This window comes from Dipodomys spectabilis, unplaced genomic scaffold, assembly GCF_019054845.1.
Source record: "Dipodomys spectabilis isolate Male_0828 unplaced genomic scaffold, ASM1905484v1 ptg000499l, whole genome shotgun sequence".
Taxonomy (NCBI): domain Eukaryota; kingdom Metazoa; phylum Chordata; class Mammalia; order Rodentia; family Heteromyidae; genus Dipodomys; species Dipodomys spectabilis.
In genome coordinates this window covers 1,374,648-1,395,918 of record NW_024871176.1, presented here as the reverse complement: position 1 = coordinate 1,395,918, position 21,271 = coordinate 1,374,648, and the positions used below count along the sequence as shown (strand labels likewise).

At 43.6% G+C, this 21,271-nt stretch overlaps 1 protein-coding gene across 10 annotated transcripts in view; it reads right to left on the bottom strand.

Annotated features, from left to right (window-relative positions):
- Nucleotides 1–20,900, bottom strand: part of Cit (citron rho-interacting serine/threonine kinase) — a 166,004-nt gene extending 145,104 nt beyond the window's left edge. For all 10 annotated transcript variants that reach the window (XM_042669642.1, XM_042669643.1, XM_042669647.1 and 7 more), the window contains exons 1-5: nucleotides 20,854–20,900; nucleotides 19,462–19,570; nucleotides 14,009–14,150; nucleotides 8,413–8,588; nucleotides 2,027–2,128 (exon numbers count right to left, since the gene is read on the bottom strand). In XM_042669642.1, coding sequence (XP_042525576.1) covers nucleotides 2,027–2,128; nucleotides 8,413–8,588; nucleotides 14,009–14,150; nucleotides 19,462–19,557 — 516 coding nt within the window. In that variant the 5' untranslated portion in view covers nucleotides 19,558–19,570; nucleotides 20,854–20,900. The remainder of the gene's footprint in view (nucleotides 1–2,026; nucleotides 2,129–8,412; nucleotides 8,589–14,008; nucleotides 14,151–19,461; nucleotides 19,571–20,853) is intronic.
- Nucleotides 20,901–21,271: the final 371 nt, after the last annotated feature.

Below are 21,271 nucleotides of genomic sequence, written 5' to 3'. Positions count from 1 at the left end.
AGAAAGGAACAGATTTCTTCATGAACCAGAACAATAAAGTGCTGTTTTCGTGGGCCACCTGCCAGAATTAAGGACTAGCCTCGTTATATAGAACCAGATGTCACAATGGAATTTGCTACCATTTTCTGGTACATAGAAAATGACCGGCCACATTCTTTGCTACCTCTTAGTGCAAATGGGAACTTTCTAGCCACCAAAATTCAAAAGGACCCAAGTATACTTTCCTCAACACTACACTCCCATTTTTGTTTTTTTGAAATTCTTACTGGGTCTATCTTGAATTACATACTTTAGAGAGCAAAACTCCCCTGCTGCTAACATAATGTGATTTCTGCAACACAATAAGTGAATTTGTATGTAAATCAGATTTCTATGAAGTTAATCATGCATTCCATCCAATAAATAGTTCTTAGGGGTTTACTTGGTAACGCTCCACCTGAAGCAAGGGAAACATAATTGCTCTCCTCAGGAAGGAAGAGATGGACACCCACTCATGTGAGGAGGAGTGCAGGTAGCTGTGAGCATTCAGCAGAAGGGCGTCCATCCCAGCCATCCCAGAGGTACAGGGCCAAGGAGGTTTCCAGAAGTGACATCTAACCCAACCCCAGAAAGAGAAGCAGTAGTGAGTCAAGTAGACAGAGACGGAATAGACAAGACAAAGGACAAGAAGCAAAGAAAACCCAGGATGGGCACAGAAAGAAAGAAATGGAAGCTGACAAGAGTCCTTGGAGACACAGGTGAGAAAGGCTTGTCAACCACATGACAAGGTTTGGACTTTATCCAGAGAACATCAGAGAATCTTGAAAGGTTTTGACAGTGGGTTTTGACTCAGCTGCAGTATGTAACATACCTTCAAGGTGCAGGGAAAGATGGACAGCAGGGAGAACATTCCAGAGGCCATATAGAAAAGCAGGCAAAAGGAAACTGAGGCCAGGATTCACACAACAGAGAAAGGAATGGATGTAAGAAATAGCCAGGAAAGATGTATAGGAGGCAGATGCTATTTTGGTGTTCATTCATTTAAAATGTTTATTCTAGATCTGGTGCTCAAGATGCTAATGGCTCACACCTGTAATTCTAGTTACTCAGGAGGCCAAAATCTGGGGATCTTAGTTCAATCCAGGCAGGAAAGTCTGTGAGACCTGTACCTCCAATTAACCAGCAAAAAGCCAGAAGTAGAGCTGTGGCTCAAGTGGTAGAGTAGTAACTTTGAGCAAAGCCATGGGACAGCATCCTGTCTGAGTTCAAGCTCCATGAATGGCACACATAAAAAAAAAAGAAAGAAAAGAAAGAAAAAAGGTATAGGATGTTCCCTTGTACTTCATACCTGTCTGCAGTGCAGGCATCTTTGAACTGACACATGGCAAGTGCAGATGTCCATGAGGTACAGTGATATTTAAACACACGTAGGCAGCATGCAATGATTACATTAGGGTAACTAGTATATGTTATCATCTGTGTGTCAGGAACATTCAAAATCCTTCTAGCTACTTTAAAATATGCAATAAGTTATGATTAGCTCAGGTTGCCCTCTTGTGCTAGAGGATACCAAAGACAATCCTACTATCTAACTGGACTTTTAGAACGAATAACTAGCCTTTCTCTCTTCCCCTCAACTCTCAACCCTTCCCAGCCTCTGGTAACCATGACTCTTATTTCTAGGAGATAAACTCTTTTTAGTTTTTACATGGTGAGAATAGGCTGCATCTTCTTATAACAACTACGGATTATTTGAACTTTGAAACAAGTAAAGCAAGATTCCATTAAAGGTAGAGACCATTCCTTTTTATTGCCCTGTAAACCACGGATCCAGAGCCCAACTGGTCAGCAAGCCTTTGCTAAATGGCTGACTCCTAATCTTTAGAAGGAAAGGGACAAGGGAGACCCGGAAGTCACAGGAGGGACGGACTGAATGAGTCAGTCAGACATGGGTCGTGTTGGCAAGAACCATCATCCCATTCTGTAATGGTGGTATCTGTGATCAGAGTATGCGGCTTGCTCCACAGAGAGGGATAGGAAGACTCACCAGGTAGAGGTGATTTCTGTCCTGAAAGGCACAGTGTAATTGGGGAATCCAAGGGCTTGTGCTTTGAGATAATATATTCCGTTCTTCCTCAAAAAATGAGACCTATAGGGAAAAAGAAACTCTTTAGACAAATTTTAATAGAAAGAAAGAAATATAAAAGAAAAACTCCCTTTATCTGCCTTTAAGCCAAAACAGATGATTCTGGGGTTTAAGTCATCACTTAGCTTAGCATTACACAACTTGGCTCAGTTATGCACTTATTTTGTTCAGTTTGTGCCAGATCCATATATTACCCACCCAATTATTTACTTAACATCTCTCTTTAACTTTAGCTCACTTCCTTGCTACCCAAGTGTCTTTCTTTTCCTGTTTACCTGTGCTCTCTGAACAGTTCATGCTCGAAGACTTTAGGTGGAACAAAACAAGATGAGAGCACAGGCCAGGTGGGAAAGACAGCACCATGGTACCTAGAACAGGGTGCATGGTACAAGTAGAGTAGAGTGGCTATCAGATATGGGGGCACGAAGGCATCACACAGAGAGGAGATTTTAGAGCAGGTTATTTGGGCCCACCAACAGGACAGAGAATAACTACAAAGATAGTCAACTACCAAGATAGTCAACAGAATGCATAAAGATACAGAAAACAAGCACTGCTGGACGTGGTGGCACACACCTGTAATCCCAACTCCCTGGGAGATGGAGATTACAGACCAAGGATAGCCCTGGACAAAAATGCAAGTCTCTAACTGAAAAACTAAAGCAAAAAAGGCCGGGAGCATAGTTCAAATGGTACAGCATCTGTCTAGGAAGAATGAGGCCAAGCCTAAACCTGAGTACTTAAAAAAAAAAAGTGAAAATAGTATGGGCATAATGTTACAGCTGAGAATTACCACTATAGTTTGATAAGTGTTGCCCTAATGGTCCATGGATTAAAGTCTTGGTCCTAAACCCCCTCTACTATGCTCTACTTTTTTTTTTTTTTGGTCGGTCATGGGGCTTGAACTCTGAGCTTGGGCGCTGTCCCTGCGCTCTTCAGCTCAAGGCAAGTGCTCTACCGCTTGAGCCACAGTGCCACTTCTAGTTTTCAAGTGGTTTATTGGAGATCAGAGTCTCACAGACTTTCCTGCCCGGGCTGGCTTTGAATCATGATCCTCAGATCTAAGCCTTCTGAGTAGCTAGGATTACAGGCGTGAGCCACCAGCACCCAGAGGCTCTACTTCTTAATAAGAGAAACATTAAGAAGTAGAGACTGAGCCCAGCACTGGTGGCTCATGCCTGTCATCTTACCTACTCAGGAGGCTAAGATCTGAGAATCAGAGCTCAAAGCCAGCCCAGGCAAGAATGTCCATGAGACTCTTACCTCCAATGAACTACCTGAAAATCCAAAGTAGAGCTGTAGCTCAAAGTAATAGAGCTCTAACCTTGAGTGGAAAAAGCTCAGGAACAGCCTCAGACGCCGAGTTCAAGCCCAACAACCAACCAAAAAAAATAAATAAATAAAAGGAAGTGGAGCCTAGTAGGAGGTCTTTGGGCCATGCCTTTAAAAAGGATACTGCAACTCCATGTTATCTTTCTCTCTTTTACATGCCGGCCATGAGACAAACAGTTTTGTCATGAACTACTTCATCCAAAAGCAATGGAGCCCACCAACCCTGAACTGAAATCTCTGAACTGTAAATCAAAACAAACCTCAAGTATTTGTTACAGTAACAGAAAGCTGACTAACACATAGAGAAACACAGAAAAGGCAAAGACTAAAATGATCCTTGTGAATTGGAGGAATTGGCATAAACTTAGAATTTTATTTTTTGCTTCTTTTTTTGGCTGTTTTTATTATTATTTGTTGTTGTTTGTTGCTTGGTTTAGAGGGTTTTTTTGCAGGGGGGGGGGGAGTTGGCAGTACTTGGGTTTAAACTCAGGACCTTGACCTTGCCAAGCAAGTGCTCTACTGCTTGAGACATGACCCCACTCTTGTCGCCTTGGTAATTTTTTGAGGGTTGGCCTGAATTGCAATCCTATTTATCGCTCCCCTGTAGCTGGAATGAAAGGTGTGCGCCACCTTCATACTGCCACCACGGCCAGCTTTCTATTAAGTGAGGTGGGATCTTGTGAACTTTTAGCCAGGGCTGGCTTTGTATCACAACCTTCCCCATCTTGACCTCCTAAGTAGCTAGTATTACAGAGTGAGCCAAAGTCACCAGCTTGGCCTTCTGTTTTTTGTTGTTGTTGTTTTGGGGGATTTTTGGCGTTTGTTTTTTTGTCAGTCATGGGACTTGAACTCTGGGTCTGGGCACTGTCCCTGCACTCTTCAGCTCATGGCGAGCGCTCTACCACTTGAGCTACAGAGTCATTTCCAGTTTTCTAGTGGTTTATTGGAGATAAGAGTCTCACAGACTTTCTTGCCCGGGCTGGCTTTGAACCATGATCCTCAGATCTCAGCCTCCTGAGTAGCTAGGATTACAAGCGTGAGCCACCGGCGCCCGGCGGCCTTTTGTTTTTTTAAGACAGGGTCTTGCTATGTAGACTAGTCTGGCCTCAAACTTGTGATTCTCCTGCCTCAACAGTAGATACCACTGTGCCCAGCTGCAGACTTGGAGTTTTCAAGATACAGATATATACTGAATTATATAGACATATATAAAAATAGGGAGGTAATATGTACATGTACATGTGCGCCAGTATGTGTGGATTTGTATACATATGGGGGAGTATATAAGTAGGTATATGGCACATGTTTTTCTGATACTTGTCTTATGATAGTGTTGTGAAGTCCTTGTGATAGCCACTACACAGTGAAGTATTTTCAAGTGGTTCCAGAGGGCGGGAAAGTTGTACTGTCTGATAGGTAATTCTATGTGTCAACCTTGCCAGGCCATAACACCCAGTTATTCAGACATTAAGAATTGCTGTAAAGGTATTGTGGAGATGTTTTTGTCTACAATCAGTTGACTTTAAGTGACAGCTTTTCTTCAGTTATCTGTGTGGGCCTCTTCCAATCAGTTCAAAGACCTGAAGAGAAAGCCAGTGCTTTCTCTAAAGATCAAGAAATTGTGCTTTAAGAGTGCATCATCCTTTCCTCTCCCTCAAATTTCCAAAATTTCCAGCCTGTTGTCCTGCCTACAGCCTTCAGACTTTCCAGTTTGCACCACCACTGAAACCACCTGCCTGGCGTAAGTCAATTCTGCACATATGTGTATATGGGTATAGATGTGTGTGTACCTATAAACATGCATTTGCATTCTATGTGGATATCTTATATGTAGATATAATCTATGATCCGTGTATATACAACAATGGCATATGTATATTCTGTGTGCGTGTATGTCTGTTTGTCTATGGTAGATTGGTTCAAGAACACCTATGAGTAGCAAATCACACAGAACCTCAAGTCACTTATATAAAATAGCACAGTATTTGCACAGAACCTATATAGATCTTCTGTATGGTTCTAATCACCTCCTGTAATACTTAATACTACACAAATAGCAATACTGAATTCGTTAGAAATTAGTGACAAGAAAAATGTCTACCATTTGGTGCACACACACACCATCTTTCCTTTCTTCCTATTTTTAGTTTGTAGTTGGGTAAATCCATAGAGGCAGAGGCTACGAGAATGCTTCAGGAAAACTGTGTGTGAGGGTTAGCTTTATATGTTAACTTACTGCTTCATTTCCCCTAAGAACCCTGACTGATCATGGAACTCTTCTATAAATCTGTGATTGTTTCAGTCAGTTTAACTTGAAGTATACCTTGTTCCATATCAGTTCCTACAACAGCATCTGTGGAAGCTGCAGGTTTTGATATGCTAGTGAGTACAAAACTATTAAGTGGGGCTGGGATGTAGCTCAGTGGCAAAGCGCTTGCCTAGCAAGTACAACATCCTGGGTTCGATCCCCAGTACCAAAAAAGAAAAGACAAAAAAAAAAAAAAAAGATACAGTTTAAAAAAAAAACTATTAAGTGTTTTTAAATAGTTTGTCCTCACACTGCCTAAAAATCACCTAGCACACCTCTAGTGCTAAATGCCAGCCTTTTGGAAAATAGCAACCCAACTCCAGTCATTTACTGCCCCAAGGGGCTGGTTCTTCTTCATGATGGCATATAAAAGCTGTTCAGAGGAGGTCGCTGAACTGAACAGCCTCCACCTTCACTTGCTCACCCCTAACTGACCCCTGAAGTGTCCATTAAAGTAAGTGGTCTCTGGGGACCTCTTCCAGTTGTCACAGTATTTCAGGCAAGTGTGCTGGCCTCCCCTGGGTGACAGGCTTTGCCTGCAGGATACCACCTCTCCAACGCTTCCTTTCTTCAGCTTCTTCCTTGGTGGCTTTTCTCTTCTCAGGTCCTTAAGTTCCAACTCCTGACAGAGATTCCATTAAGATACCTATTTTTCTGTTATATGCACTCTCTTGAGGAATGGACACACACTTAAGGAAGAGTCCACACTTCTTACATGCTCCTTTCAAACCATTCATACAGGCAAACCTGTATGAACACCTCTATGGTCTGCCTGCAGTGTGGCGCGCTGGATTCCTTTTTTTTTTTTACTTACATGTGCTATTTCCCATCTACAATGTTTGCATCGCAAGGTCAGACTACATCAAATGCCTCTCCTCAAGGACCTAGAAACACAAATGCTCAGGAAGTATGTGATGATGATAGATTAGTTCTGACTCAAATGTAGGAGACCTAGTAAGTACCTTAGCCTCTGGTCTTCCAAGTTATTTGCAACATCGTGTCATTTTTCCTGTCTGTGAAGTTGCTCACATTTTCTTCCCCAAACAAATATTCAATGTGCAGAGACAGTCTATTGGACCTGGTATACATCTGTCATTCTTGGGATCTGACAAGCAGCTTCCTGCCCTCTGCTGCTTCTCTGCCTGGAAGCCACAAAATGTCACTGAAGTCCTCAGGGACCCAAGCAATCACAACCTCCGCATTCTAAAAGCCTAAATGATCTCCAACTGTTTCACAAAGTAGAAATGCCATTCCAAAAATGGTCTAGGGCAACAGGAACAAATGATGTAAATCTGGAAACTACTGGAAAGGTATAGAATTTTGCCATTGTACCTGTTGCCATAGAAATACAGGACGGTTTTGCTTTGTTTAAAATCTTGGGAGGGTGGGATGGGTACAGAGACTCTGTTTGGGATGATGACTAAGCTCTAGATACAGATGATGGTTACAGTTGTACTTGATGGTTCTGCATTAATACCACTATAGATGGTTGTACATTAATACTACTAAGTTACACACTAAAAGTAGTTGAAATGGTAAAGTTTTTGATTAAGTACGGCTTATGACATTTCCCTCCAATTCCCCAACCCACTCAAATGTCCTCAAGTTTGCCCTAGTTCACAATGTGTTTATACTGAACCACTAAACAGGCACACAGACACACACACACAGACACACACACAGCACCATAGTTCTCATCCATGGCTACCTCCTATCACTTCTGTGCCCAGGCTCCATTCCCTCTCATCAGAGAGGACAAATTGTCTCTGGCTCACTCATGACATCTCCCATCACCGCTAATGAGTTTAATTGTTCTCTCCCCTCTGTGATGCTTTCTCTGGTAAGCACCTGTTTTATAGATCTGCATTTTTCCTCCTCTTCCCAAGGCTGTGGTTAAACCCTGAAAGTAACAGCTATGGAACTTCAATCCCTTCCGCCAGCTCCCCACAGAGCTAGGTACATTATTAGAACCATGATGTGCACTACGATGTCTGTAACTAATAAATTACTCTCTGAACTCCAAGGCTGGCAGCTCTCACTCTCTTTAAAACACAACAAATGAATCAATATGTCTAGAGATACACCAGCCCTACTTAAAGAAAGAAGAATATCACAATGGAAAAGCAACTCCCCAGCTACGCAACACGATTCTATTTAACTTCTACAAAGGCTCATGATAAAATCAAATACATATGCCTGCCATAGAAGTTATCTACAGCCTGTACTAAAGCAAATGCTACCTAATTCTCCAATTGTATGCATGTTCCCAAATATCCAGCTAATGGTCAGGAAAGAACATATATATGCATGTATGTTGCACATATATGTATATGTGCAACATACATAAATGCCTTAATTAGGAGGTCAACTTGGTTCTGAAATAAAATTATAGAATCAGGATAAAGAAATCGATGGAAGTTTGTGAGCCTTCTAAATTAACCCACAGCAGCTCGACAAAAGCTAAGCAACACCACAGGTTTATTTTTTGGTTTTTTGGGTTTTTTTTTTTCTTTTTGATCTTCCAGGAATAATTAGCGACCAAGTCAGAGAACTTGCTGAATTCTAGATGCCAAACCAGCAGGTGATTGTCTCTGCAATGAACATTCCAGTCCAGAAAGAGAAAGACCTGATGTGAAAATGCTCCTACCTGCTCCTGAGCCAACAAGGCCTTCTTCTTCATGATTTTCATGGCATAGATGTCCCCGGTTGCTTTCTCTCTGACCACCTGTACTTCCGCAAAGTGACCACAACCTACAAGACTTCGAACTTCAAAGTCCTTTGCCGAAGGCTGAAGCTCCTGTAGTTCGGCTACAATGTCAGAATCTGCAAAGAGATGGAAGTGTAATACCCAGGTAAATAAAGCACTCCAAATATATGCATCTTTATGAAAGGAAAGAAGAAAAATGTGCTTATGACTTCCTTCACTGTCAAAAGACATTTAGTCATTTTCTCATCCATCACGAATAATTATAAAATCAGCACAAAAGTGTTTTTATATGTTAAGTTAAAATTAAGGGCTTCAGAAATTCCAAAGTACAGTTTCCATGGTAGCTATAATTTGAATCCTGTAGACTAAGAAAATAGGGAGGGAGGATACAACCCAGGCTTTTTCTCCTTCCTCTGAAGGCTGCAGGACAGTGTTAGGTCAAATAAGCTTTTCAGCATGTACACAACTGCTTCATAATGTGAAAAAGCAACATGGTTCCCATTTTCCAAATCTATCCATTAGACCTACACATGCTTTCCTCAGTTTTATCCTGTTAGGCCAGGTTTTATCTCCCTTACGTTGTGTCAAAGTCTTCCTTACCTTACCATGTGACAATCTTTCAAAGAAGATAAAGAAGCTAGTAACCTGAAGGATCGCTACAGGGTTCACATGCTGCCCATTTTCATGGACTTTTCCATAACATAGTTTTATTCCTTTTCCAAGTCCAATGTCTCAATGTACACAGTGTAGGCTAAACACATGACTCTAGCATGCACTTATTAATACTGGAATGGACTAAGCAGAGACATTGCTAAAAGGACATGCTGGCTTCTAAGAATGGAGGAAAGCAATCATGACTGGCCTAAAAGCTGGATCCTGTGAATAACAGAAAAACCCTATCACACACATGGAAAGAGAATAAAAGATCCCTGAAGTTACAATTATCTTGGGTTTAGTATGTAGCTCCATAGTAGAGCATGTGTTTAATATTCATGAAGCCCTGGGTTCGATCTTCAGCACACATACAATATATTTAAAGATACAGATGTAGGGCTGGGAAGGTGGCTCAGTGGTAGAGCACTTGCCTTGCATGCATGAGGCCCTGGGTTCGATTCCTCAGCACCACATAAGCAAAAAGAAAAAAGCCGGAAGTGGCGCTGTGGCTCAAGTGGTAGAGTGCTAGCCTTGAGCTGAAGAGCTGAGGGACAGTGCCCAGGCCCAGAGTTCAGGCCCCATGACTGGACCCAAAAAAAAAAAAAGATACAGATGTAAATAATATACACACCTACATACATATCCACATATACATATGTGCCACATACATGTATACATACATAAACACTCATATTTACATATACATTATCCCAGAGAATCCTATCTTCCCTCTTTTTTTTTCTTACAAGGGTGGAGCTGCAAAGGGTGGGGTCAAAGGCATTATGGGATGAGCCCCACAGACACACTCTCACTTCAGAAAGACATCCCATGATCCTTTCGGGAATCAGGCCAGGGATGGGTAGATCCATAGGAGTTCACTATGACCACTATGAAATAGAAATCCAGAGCTCCCACCATGGAGAACAAAATGTGGAAGAAACCTGAAAGCGGCATAGTATTTTCTTTTTCCCTGACAATGCAGTGCTGGGCCCTGTTCTCCCTTCCCCATCCCTGTCCAAGTATCTCTCGTATCAAGTATTTGAGTGCTGAACTATCATTCATCAATGCACTGGCTTGCAACTTTTTAGGTTAAATCTTGTTTCATGATCACTAGTACACAGAGCCAATCTCTCTTAACCTTCTATGGGGCCTTGGGCTCCAATGTTGCTGATGGTGTTGTCCAACTTTAATAACTCTGGGTCTGTTATGGGAGTCAACCAGGCATCTCAATCACAAGTAGAAAAACTGCTTTGTAGGCAAAAATACCACACTACTCACAGACTTTTAAGAAACCATTCCAAATCATCTTTTTACCCAAAAGGCTTCTGGATTATTATTAAGGTAAATAGAGGAGAAACCCTTAATGTCTTCTCTCCATATCAGCTGCTTCTATGACCCCTCAAACATCCGGCATGCATCAATCCTTTATCCCTGTGCTGTAGTATTAACAGGTCCAGTGAGTACAAAATATTGAGGTCAAGACAAAGACCCAAAACACTGTAATGGAAACACAGTGGAGGCATGGCATTGTCACCCAAGGAGCAATGCCAACACAGCTGAGTCTATTGCTTCCTTTCTTGAAACTCAGGAAACCAACATTTCAACTTCTAGGAATCCAATCCTTCATCAGAAGCCCCAGCACATATGCTCCGAAAATCTACATATGAAGATGCTCATGAGGAAAAGAACAAAAATAATCCGAAACAACCCAAGGGCCCTTCAGCAGAAGTGGGAACTTTCTAAATGTGCGCCACATTCAGGACCATGAGGCACATGTTGAAAAGTATGAGGAAATCCAGCCTACATCAGAACACAGTAGTCTTCCCACAGGCAGAAAGTTATTTGCTTTTAATTATGCTCAGCATTTTACATTAAGTTCTTCCTGGAAAAAGTGCATGTGCACATGCGCACACACACAAGCACGCACTTTTGCATGAAATGACTGAGTCTTGCAGGACCCTTGAAGTATTCGGAAACTTGCAAAAAGTTCCCAGATCCCACATTTGGAATTGTGTTGAGCATCTGAGTGTGGCTGGGAAAGATCTGGGAGAATGATGGAACGGGGTGACATTGCAATGTGCTCATAATCAGAGTTGGTGGAATTGGAACCCCTTTAACCAACTACTTAAACACAATATAAATACTAATCTAAAAAAAAAAGAATTGCTTTGGATAATCCTATTGTAACATGTAGCAAAGGTAGTAACACCATTTTAGAGTCCTACTTACAAAAAAAAAAAAAGCCGGGAATATGGCTTAGTGGTAGTGCTTGCCTAGCATGCATGAAGCCCTGTTCGATTCCTTAGTACCACATAAACAGAAAAAGCCAGAAGTGGCACTGTAACTCAAGTGGTAGAGTGTTAGTTAGCCTTGAGCAAAAGAAGCTCAGGGACAGTGCCCAGGCCTTGAGTTCAAGCCCTAGGACTGAAAAAAAAAAAAGTATGGTAAGTTACACCAGTACCATCTTCATAAAGCGCCTAATGAATTGAGAGATTTGAACATTCCCAAAACAAGGAAATGATACATGTTCAAAGTGATGCACGTACCAATGACCCTGACCTGATCACTACATATTAAAAATAAGCATGCGTATGGAATTGTAACCTCTTTGTTTTACTAATTAATTTTTAAAATAAGCATGTATTGAGACAACCACACTGCACCCCAAATACGTACAATTATTATGCATCGGTTAATTTTTTAAAGATATATTAAAAACTGAACTTTTTTTTTTAGGGAAAAAAAATGCAACAGCCAGGCACCAGTGGCTCCCACCTGTAATCCTAGCTACTCAGGAGGCAGAGATCTGAGGATCGCAGTTCAAAGCCAGCCTGGCAGAAAAGTCCATGAGACCTTATTTCCAATAAATTACACAGAAAAAGCCAGAAATGACACTGTGGCTTTAGTGGTAGAGTGTTAGCCTTGAACAAAAGAAGCTCAGGGACAAAGCCCATGCCTAGAGTTCAAGCAAGGCCCAGGACGGGCAAAAAAAAAAAAAAAGATTCCATATTGAATGACAGACCTACCCCATGTAGATCTGTCTAAATATTCTCTATGATGTCTTCACAATGACACATTTCACTTAATGACACATTTCTCAGACCATATACCCTGATCAAGTGATGCATGACTATAGTCAGTGAAGAAAATCCCTTCTTTGGTTTCCAGATGCCCATTTGCTGCCGTCCTTTGGCCCAAAGTCAGGGGCATCTCTATTAGAGGCACTACTTCAGAGTTACCCTCGCTGTCCCAAAGGAAATTTCCATTTCTGCGGGGTGCTGGTGGCTCACAATGTAATCCTAGCTACTACTCAGGAGGCTAACATCTGAGGCCAGCCCTGGTAGATAAATCTGAGACTCTTATCTCCAATTAACCAACAAAGAGTCCTAAGGAGAGATATGGCTCATATGGTAGCGCACCATCCTTGAGCAAAAAGCTGAGAGAGCAAGAGTCCCCAGGTTCAAGCCCCAGTACTGGCAGAGACAGAAAAAGAAAGATGGTCAGAGAGAGAGAGAGAGAGAGAGAGAGAGAGACTCTATTCCTACGGAAGACCCAAGAAACTTGACAGTAGCAGCTGATAGCCCCTTCTCCACATAGAAAAGCAAAGCTTACATTCCGTAACAGAAGGCTTAAAAGGGAGTGTGTGGGGGGGGGGGGTGAATCATACAACTGTAATCACTAGATTTCAATCATGGCCTCTTCACAGTTCTCCCCAGGAAGCCTCTTCAAAAATGTGAAGCAATTCCCCGGAAGAGAGTTCTACTTGAAAAAGTCTACCTTCCACTAAAGCAAGCCCCCTGACTGCTGAATGGTTCTTGATGATAGGATGCTTTTAACGTAACCAGGGGGGAGGCTTAAGACTAAGGAAGGGGCCTGAAGATGGTAAGTAAGCTCATCTTGTCATGCCATTTCCTTCCCCTCCCACTCCCTAATTAAGAATTTAAAGAAAGTGGAATCATAATCAAATAAATACAGAATGACGAACAAATACCTCAAGTACATTGTAAAGATACACAATGTCTTAAACATCATCGAGGTTTATGGTTATCACTGCTGGTCAACATGTATTGTCTATGATATGCCAGGAACATAAAGCTAGTCTGTATTAACTCATTCATGATCTAATTTTACATACATTCCCCCAATTTCTGCACATGAAGAAACTGTAAAATATTGAAGGTCACAATAGTCAACCTATGTCAATTTTGCTTAATCAGTACCCTCCAACTCTTTAGGGTAATTAATTATACATTCCCATTCCACAAAGCCCTCATAATAATCAGTGTCCTGACCCCTCTCAATTCTATGAGTAAAGAAATTCACTCTGTGAGTTAAGCTCCTATCCCTTGTGACTAAGGAGCTCGCTTATCTAGTTTCCCAGCTAAAAAAGAACGTGACCCCTAAAAAAGAACGTGAACCTTGAGTCAGCCTTGTTTAGACCAGAGTTTTCACCTACTAGCGTCAACCATTACTACCTAACTCCACCTCCAGCGGCCTCTGGTATCCCTATCAGAATGGTGTTCAAGAAACATTTCCCATGGGCTGGGAAGGTAGCTCAGTGGTAGAGTGCTTGCCTTGCATGCATGAGGCCCTGGGTTCGATTCCTCAGCACCACATAAGCAGAAAGCAGAAAAAGCCAGAAGTGGCATTGTGGCTCAAGTGGTAGAGCACTAGCTTTGAGCTGAAGAGCTGAGGGACAGTGCCCAGGACCAGAGTTCAGGCCCCACAACTGGCCAAAAAAAAAAAAAAAAAGAAACATTTCCCCAAAGGGCTGAGAGTATAACTCAAGTAACAGAGAGTCTGCCTCAAAGGGTGAGGTCCAACCCCAGTACCACTATCATCATCATCATCAAAAAAAAAGAAAGAAATTCTCCAGACTTACACTTCCGAACAAAGTTGCTCACATGCTTAATCTTCATCAGAGCAGGCTGACTGCATTCTTCAAAGAGAACAAAGAGGGCATCTAATATCCCTTCTCGGGAAAGAGCAGACATCTGCTGTTGAGTCATAAAGGGTGCTTTCCCCTGAAAACAGCAAACAGCAGATGGAGAAACTGTCAATAATGAAAAGCTTTAATCGATAATATCCATACCAAGTATACAGCAAACCACCAACTCAACTAACTGCCCACAGTGTGACTTGATTCCTTAAAGCCATGGTCAACTGGTAGTCATAAAGTGATGGCTCTTCTGATCCCATCACTGTATGTGTCTTTGCCCAGTGCCTTGGAAATAAGCATGTCGTTCCTAAGAAAAGGTCCCATGCAGATCTGAGGCTGGTGGGAAGACTTACTCTGAGCCCTGTTATTTCTGACACATTCCCATGTCTTTCAAATAGGAAGTGATGATTGGCACCTCTTTCATGGGTGCCCAGGAGTTTGTGACTGTAATGTCAATGTCCTTAAATCATTTGGAGTAGCATGATTGGAGTTAACTATCAAAGTTGAATTTATTCATGGTCTGGAGGAACAGTTAAAAAACTGACAGAATGTGTCTAGAACACAGACATGTTTTGTTTGGCCCATAGTGTGCAAAATAATTGAAATATCTGCCAATACTTAAAATTACCAAGAGATTTCATATATACAAGAGAGACAGAGAAAGAAACAAAAAAGGAAATATTTGGTCAGGTGCCAGTGGCGGCTCATGCCTATAAACCTAGCTACTCAGGAGGCTGAGATCTGAAGACTGTGGTTCAAAGCCAACCTGGGCAAGAAAGCCTATGAGATTCTTATCTCTAACTAACCAGCAAAGAGCTGGAAGTAGAGCTGTGGCTCAAGTGGTAGAGCACGAGACTTGAGCAAAAAAAGCTAAGGGACAGTGCCCAGGCAATGAGTTCAAGTCCCAGTAGTGACAGAAAAGGAGTGGAAGGAGGTGAGGGAAGGAGAGGAGGGGAAAGAAGAGGAGGGGAGAGGAAGAGGACTGTCTCGCTTTTCTTGAAACACTGGCAGACCCAGCAATGTTACCCCCACATTCCTGGTGACATTGAGCTGGGGCTAAGAGGTGCTACCCTTCTTGGCAGTCTATATGTTCTGGAATTCCTGCAAATTGATTCACACATACCCACTGCCTGTCTCTCTCAAGACACAAGTCTGTAACCTCCAGTCTAGAGCAATGATTTCTATATGCCTGGTCTTAGGTTATGCAGTGGTCCTCCCCACAAAATGACAAGAATTCCTGCAACTCTCTCAGCACATGCCGAGCCTCTTTTTCAAGACTTGGGGTCTTGTCTGAAACTCACTTCAAACAAAAATAGTGACTCAAGTGACACAGAGCCAGTCAGCATCAATGGAACTCTTAAGAAACCTGGTAATTTCTGCTTTGCTGTTTTGGGAAGCCAAGTTCAGAAACTTAGGCTAGCTCAGTAATCACCAAACTTACAGCCTATGGGCCAAATATGGTCTACTGCTTGTCTGAAGGAATAACGTTTTATTCGAACACAGACATGCCCACTCATTTACATGTTGTCTGAGGCTATTTTGTGCTACAATGACAATGTTTAGCAACTGCAACAGAGATTCTTTTTTTTTTTTTTTTTGGGGGGGGGGGGTTCAGTCATGGGGCTTGAACTCTGGGCCTGGGCGCTGTCCCACAGCTCTTCAGCTCAAGGCTAGCGCTCTATCACTTGAGCCACAGCGCCACTTCCGGCTTTTTTCTTTTTGCTTATGTAGTGCTGAGGAATCGAACCCAGGGCCTCGAGCATGCAAGGCAAGCGCTCTACCACTGAGCCACCTTCCCAGCCCCTGCAACAGAGATTCTATGACTCTAAAAATGTAAAATGTTTATTATTTAGTGGAAAATAATTAGCCAGGTGCTGGTGGCTCATGTCTGTAATACTAGCTACTCAAGAGGCTGAGATCTGAGATCACAGTTTAAAGCCAGCCCAGGCAAGAAAGTCCGTAAGACTTTTTTCTTTTTTTTTTTGCCAGTCCTGGGGCTTGAACTCAGGGCCTAGGCACTGTCCCTGAGCTGTTTTTACTCAAAGCTAGCACTCTACCACTTGAGCCACAGCGCCATTTCCAGTTTTTTATGTGGTAATAAAGAATCGAACACAGGGCGTCATGCCTGCAAGACAAATACTCTACCACTTAAGCAACCTTCTCAGCCCTCTAAGACTCTTATCTCTAATAAACTCCACAGAAAAAGCCAGAAGTAGTGCTGTAGCTCAAGTGGTAGAATGCTGGCCTTGAGCACAAAGAGGTTCAGGGACAGGGCTCAAGCCCTGAGTTCAAGCCCCAGGACCAGCAAAAAAAAGTAAAGAGCCCTGGACTAGACCACTGACTGATGAAAAATATGGAGCAATGAGGTCCCTTAGAGGAACAGAGGGGTGCTAGCCAGCAGTCAGTACCCAGATGCTCCAATCCCAGAGGCAACAGATGATGTCATAGGGTAAAGCAAAGAGTTACCTAGTTGACTATAGTCAACCTGAAAAATCCTAAGGAGGAAGAAAAAAAAAAAATCAGTCTTTTAACTTTGGGAATCAATCTTTTAACTTGTGACACAGTAGCTTGAATAACCTAAAGGCTGATTACATGTGAACTGGGGTTGGTAGGGGGAGGGGAGGAACCTAACTAAAAATCAAACAGATTCTGTCCCTATCCCTAACCTCCTAAATTAAAATCTTCTACATTATAGCTTAAAATTTGTTTTGTGAGCAATTTATTTTTTCCCAGGAGTTGCAGAGTTCAATCAGGGATTGGCTAGCCCTGGGTCACAAGGCCGCCTGAGCTGTCACTGCAGCTGCAGTTGCCCCCTAATTCATAAAAATGAGATTCTTTGTTTGTTCTGCTCGTTGGTGAGTTTAGACCAACTAGGGGCTCTCCGATTCTTACTAAGTTTTCAACAGCCCACAGGGAACTGAAAAAGAAACAAACGCTCCATGATGCCTCTTTTCATAAAGCTGAGTATATTCAGATTGAAAATCAGGCCTGTATTCTGAGATGCTATTCTTCCTCTCTTGGTGTTTTCTTAAAATGCCCTTTCTTTAGGAAAGAAAAAAAAAAAAAAAAAAAGGCCAGGAGGTAATAGGTTTTTCTTTGTATTTGTTTTCTACCTCCTTACTTGGCAAAATAAAAAGCTCACAGAGTGATGGCCTCCTAGTGACTTGTGATATTTCTCTGGCTCTGGAAGTCTGCCAACCATTGACCTAGAACACTGCTGCCAAGGGCTGCTGGGTGGGAAGGAGGAAGACAGACTGGAATCAGTCTCAAATATTTACCTGAATGGGAAACAAATTCGATAATGTATCCAAACCTCCCTGGAACAGCTTAGATGGAAACAGCTTTGCCAGTCACAGGAGATCAACAGAAGGTGTATGTTACCCTTGCATTAACAGCGGCTGGTTTGTCCTTAGGTTCACTTTCTGGAGGTTTCATCCCCAGAGCAACAATGTGAAGTTGGTAGAGTTGATACAGTGGGAGGGTTTTTTTTTTTTTCCTTTCGGGATGGGTGAGTGGTGATGGGACTTGAACTCAGGACCTGACACTTGCCAGGCAGATACTTTAAATGTTAATATTTCTTTTTGTTGGTGGTGGTGGTGGTCATGGGCTTGAACTCTGGGTCTGGATGCTGTCCCTGAGCTCTTTAGCTCAAGTCTAGAGCTCTACCACTTGAGCCACAGTGCCATTTCCAGTTTTCTGAGTGGTTTATTGGAGATAAGAGTCTCACAGTTTCTTGCCCAGGATGGCTTTGAACCACCATCCTCAGAGCTCAGCCTCCTGAGTAACTAGGATTACAGGCGTGAGCCACAGGCACCTGGCTTTAAATGTTAATATTTCTAAGATGAAGGAAATGTTATTTATTGTGAGAGGGTTCTGAGTGGCACAGGTGCTATCAAAATTATTGTCTTTAATCTAAAAAAGTAAATATCCCTTGAATGAACAAGTAAACTAAAATTATGTTTACAGAAGTTTTAGGTGGTTTCTTTTTTTAAGTGTCTCTGTTCATTTGTTTTGCTTTCTCCAAAAAAGGAAAATGTTTAGAATAAAAGTATAAGGAATAAGAAAGTGTTAAGATCCAAACTTTACAACTTTGGTGTGGGGGGGCGAGGGGAAGATGGGAAGGGTTGGGAAGGGGAAACAAAGGAGGAGGCTACAATGCTTGATAAGAAATGTACTCATGGGGGCTGGGAAGGTGGCTCAGTGGTAGAGCGCTTGCCTTGCATTCCTGAGGCTCTGGGTTCGATTCCTCAACACCACATAAGCAAAAAGAAAAAAGCCAGAAGTGGCGCTGTGGCTCAAGTAGTAGAGTGCTAGCCTTGAGCTGAAGAGCTGAGGGACAGTGCCCAGGCCCAGAGTTCAGGCCCCACGACCAGACCCAAAAAAAAAAAAAAAAAGAAATGTACTCATGATCTTGCCCATGTAATTGTAACCCCTCTGTACAGTATTTTCACAATAAAAAAAAGAAAGAAAGAAAGCGTTAAGATCTCCCAGGACAAGTTCAGGTGCCTTCATAGTGGCTCCCTTTCCAAATATATTCAGTACCGGGGCTGGGAAGATGGCTCAGTGGTAGAGCGCTTGCCTTGCATGCCTGAGGCCCTCGGTTCGATTCCTCAGTACCACATAAGCAAAAAAAAAAGAAAAAAGCCGGAAGTGGCGCTGTGGCTCAAGTGGTAGAGCGCTAGCCTTGAGCTGAAGAGCTGAGGGACAGCGCCAGGCCCAGAGTTCAGGCCCCACGACCAGACCAAAAAAAAAAAAAGAAAAACCCAAATATATTCAGTACCTATAAAACATCAAATACAGCCAGGTGGCAGAGTGCTGGTGTCTCACGCCTGTAATCCTAGCTATTCAGGAAGCTGAGATCTGAGGATCGCAGTTCAAAGCCAGCCCAGGCAGGAAAAGTCAGTGAAACTCTTATCTCCAATAAACCACCAGAAAACTGGAAATGGCATTGTGGCTCAAGTGGTAGAATGCTCGCCTTGAGCTGAAGAGCTGAGGGACAGTGCCCGGGCCCAGAGTTCAAGGCCCATGAGAAACCAAAAAAAAAAAAAAACAAAAACAGTGGTGGTAAACATCTGTAATCTTACTACTCAGGAAGCTGAGATCCAGAGGATCATGGTTCAAAGCCATCTTGGGCTGGCTTTGAACCAGCTCCAATTAACCAGCAAAAAGCTGACCTGGAAGTGTAGCTCAAGTGGTAGAGCACCAGCTGTGAGCAAGAAAGCCAACCAAGCAAGAGCTCAAGGCCCTAAGTTCAAGCCCAGGTACTGGGGGGAAGGAGGAGAAGGGGGGAAGATTAAGATTTCACCTAGAGTATTAGCCTTGGTCCTAGAATACAAAGAAGAGTAAATGACAAGAAATTAAACACAGGTGATGATCACAGGCAGGAAACTTATTACCTGGAAGAAGAGATTCAGCCTGGAGGCCCGGCTGGCAATGGGCTCAGCAGTACCAGCATCCTGCGGGTTCCTGGCTCCATACTTGAACTTCAGCATCTCCCTACTGGAGCTGAAGGATATGGAAGAAAGGTCAAGTGAGTGGTATTGATGTTTTGAGCAGGAAGGGTTTGACAGATCTGATCTCCCATGAGCTTCAAGGATAGGGAGGTGAAAACAGCCACCCTCACACCAGTTTTAGGAAGCTCTCAGTCTGGCCACGGAGATGAAAACCTAGAAATTTTACTCCCTGAAGCCAGGAAGTAAACCCATTTGGCAAACTTGCTTACTATCTACCACCACCACCACCACCACCACCAAAAATAAAATTCAGAATGTAAAGCCAAGTATCAATGGCTCACACCTGTAATCCTAGCTACTCAGGATGCTGAGATGTGAGGATCAGGGTTCCAAACCAGCCTAGCCAGGAAAAGCCCATGAGATTCTTGTATCCAATGAACCAGCAAAAAGCCAGAAGTGGAGCTGTGGCTGAAATAGAACACCAGCAACTACTAAGGCCCTGAGTTCAAGCCCCAGGACCAACATCAAAATTAATTCTTTGTTAATAAGAATGTAAGCTCCAGAAAGCTGAGGATTTCCGCCTCCACATAGCCCCCTGCACATGGTAACTGTAACTAGTTACTGAGTTGGATGACTGAACTAAGCCAACCATATAAAGTATGTTGCAAGGGGATACTGTGGAATTTTCAAAAGAAATAAAGCCAGGTCAGTGCAAAGAAGGGCTGGGCAGCCTGGGAGACGCAATTTCTCAGTGTGATCAGAGTAAACTTCCCGGAGAACAAACCTCGTTAATATGGGGGGAAGGAGGGGGATGGAGAAAGGGGAAGGAATAATATCCCTGCCAGCAAAAACAGCCAGGGCAAGGGCAGAGGTCCAGAGGCAGGGCAGGCCTCTCTAACAGCAGCCAGATCACAGGGGCTGGAGCAGCTTGGGGGGGGGGGGGGGGGGGAGGCGGTGCGGTGAAAGGGGGGAATGGAAGGGGTCTGAGGTGTCTGAGGACACCAGAACAGAGGGGTTGAGTTGATGGCTAAGGTCACACGGGTAGTGAGGAACTAGCAGCCAGGCTCCAACTGAAAACACAAAGGTCAAGCTGATAGGAGACAGCGGAGCCTCCGCCCGTGGAAGGGGAAGCCCAGGTGTCGCCCGGCCTCCGGCACCGCCCCGCAGACCTCCAGCTCCCCGGCAGGGCGGGGACGCGGGAAGATTTTCCCCACCAACGCCCCCGCCCCCCGACACACACACCGCGGCCCGGGGACGGAATTGGTGGAGGACGAAGGCCGCCCTTTCCCCCCAGGCCTGGCAGGGAATTGAAGGTGTGGAGGGAGCCGAACTCACAGTCTACAGACAGGCCTAGCTTGCGCCTCGCGTTCCCCGGGCCTCCCGCCGCGGCGTTTGAACCCGGGAACGGGAGTGGGCGGGTCTTAACTGTATCTACGCCAATCATCGTTCCGGAAATCTATGATGGACCGCTTACGTCGCAAACCAGGCCGTACCCAAGTCCTTAAAGGGACTAGGGGAAGTGGAGGGGAAAGCCAATCAAATTGTTTCTTCCTTAGGTGGGTGACCAATAGGAGGAAGGGAGAGGCAGGCCCGGCCTGGCTGGTCTTGTGAGTTTGAAATTGGCGGTTGTGGGGAGTGGCGTGTTTAGGGACGCGTCTGTTAGAGCGGATCCCTCGGGAGGGTCCCCCGGCGCCGCCGTCCTTTGCTGACAGCGGGCGCCTGCGGAGGAGCAAAGCCTCTCTGCCTGCAAAAT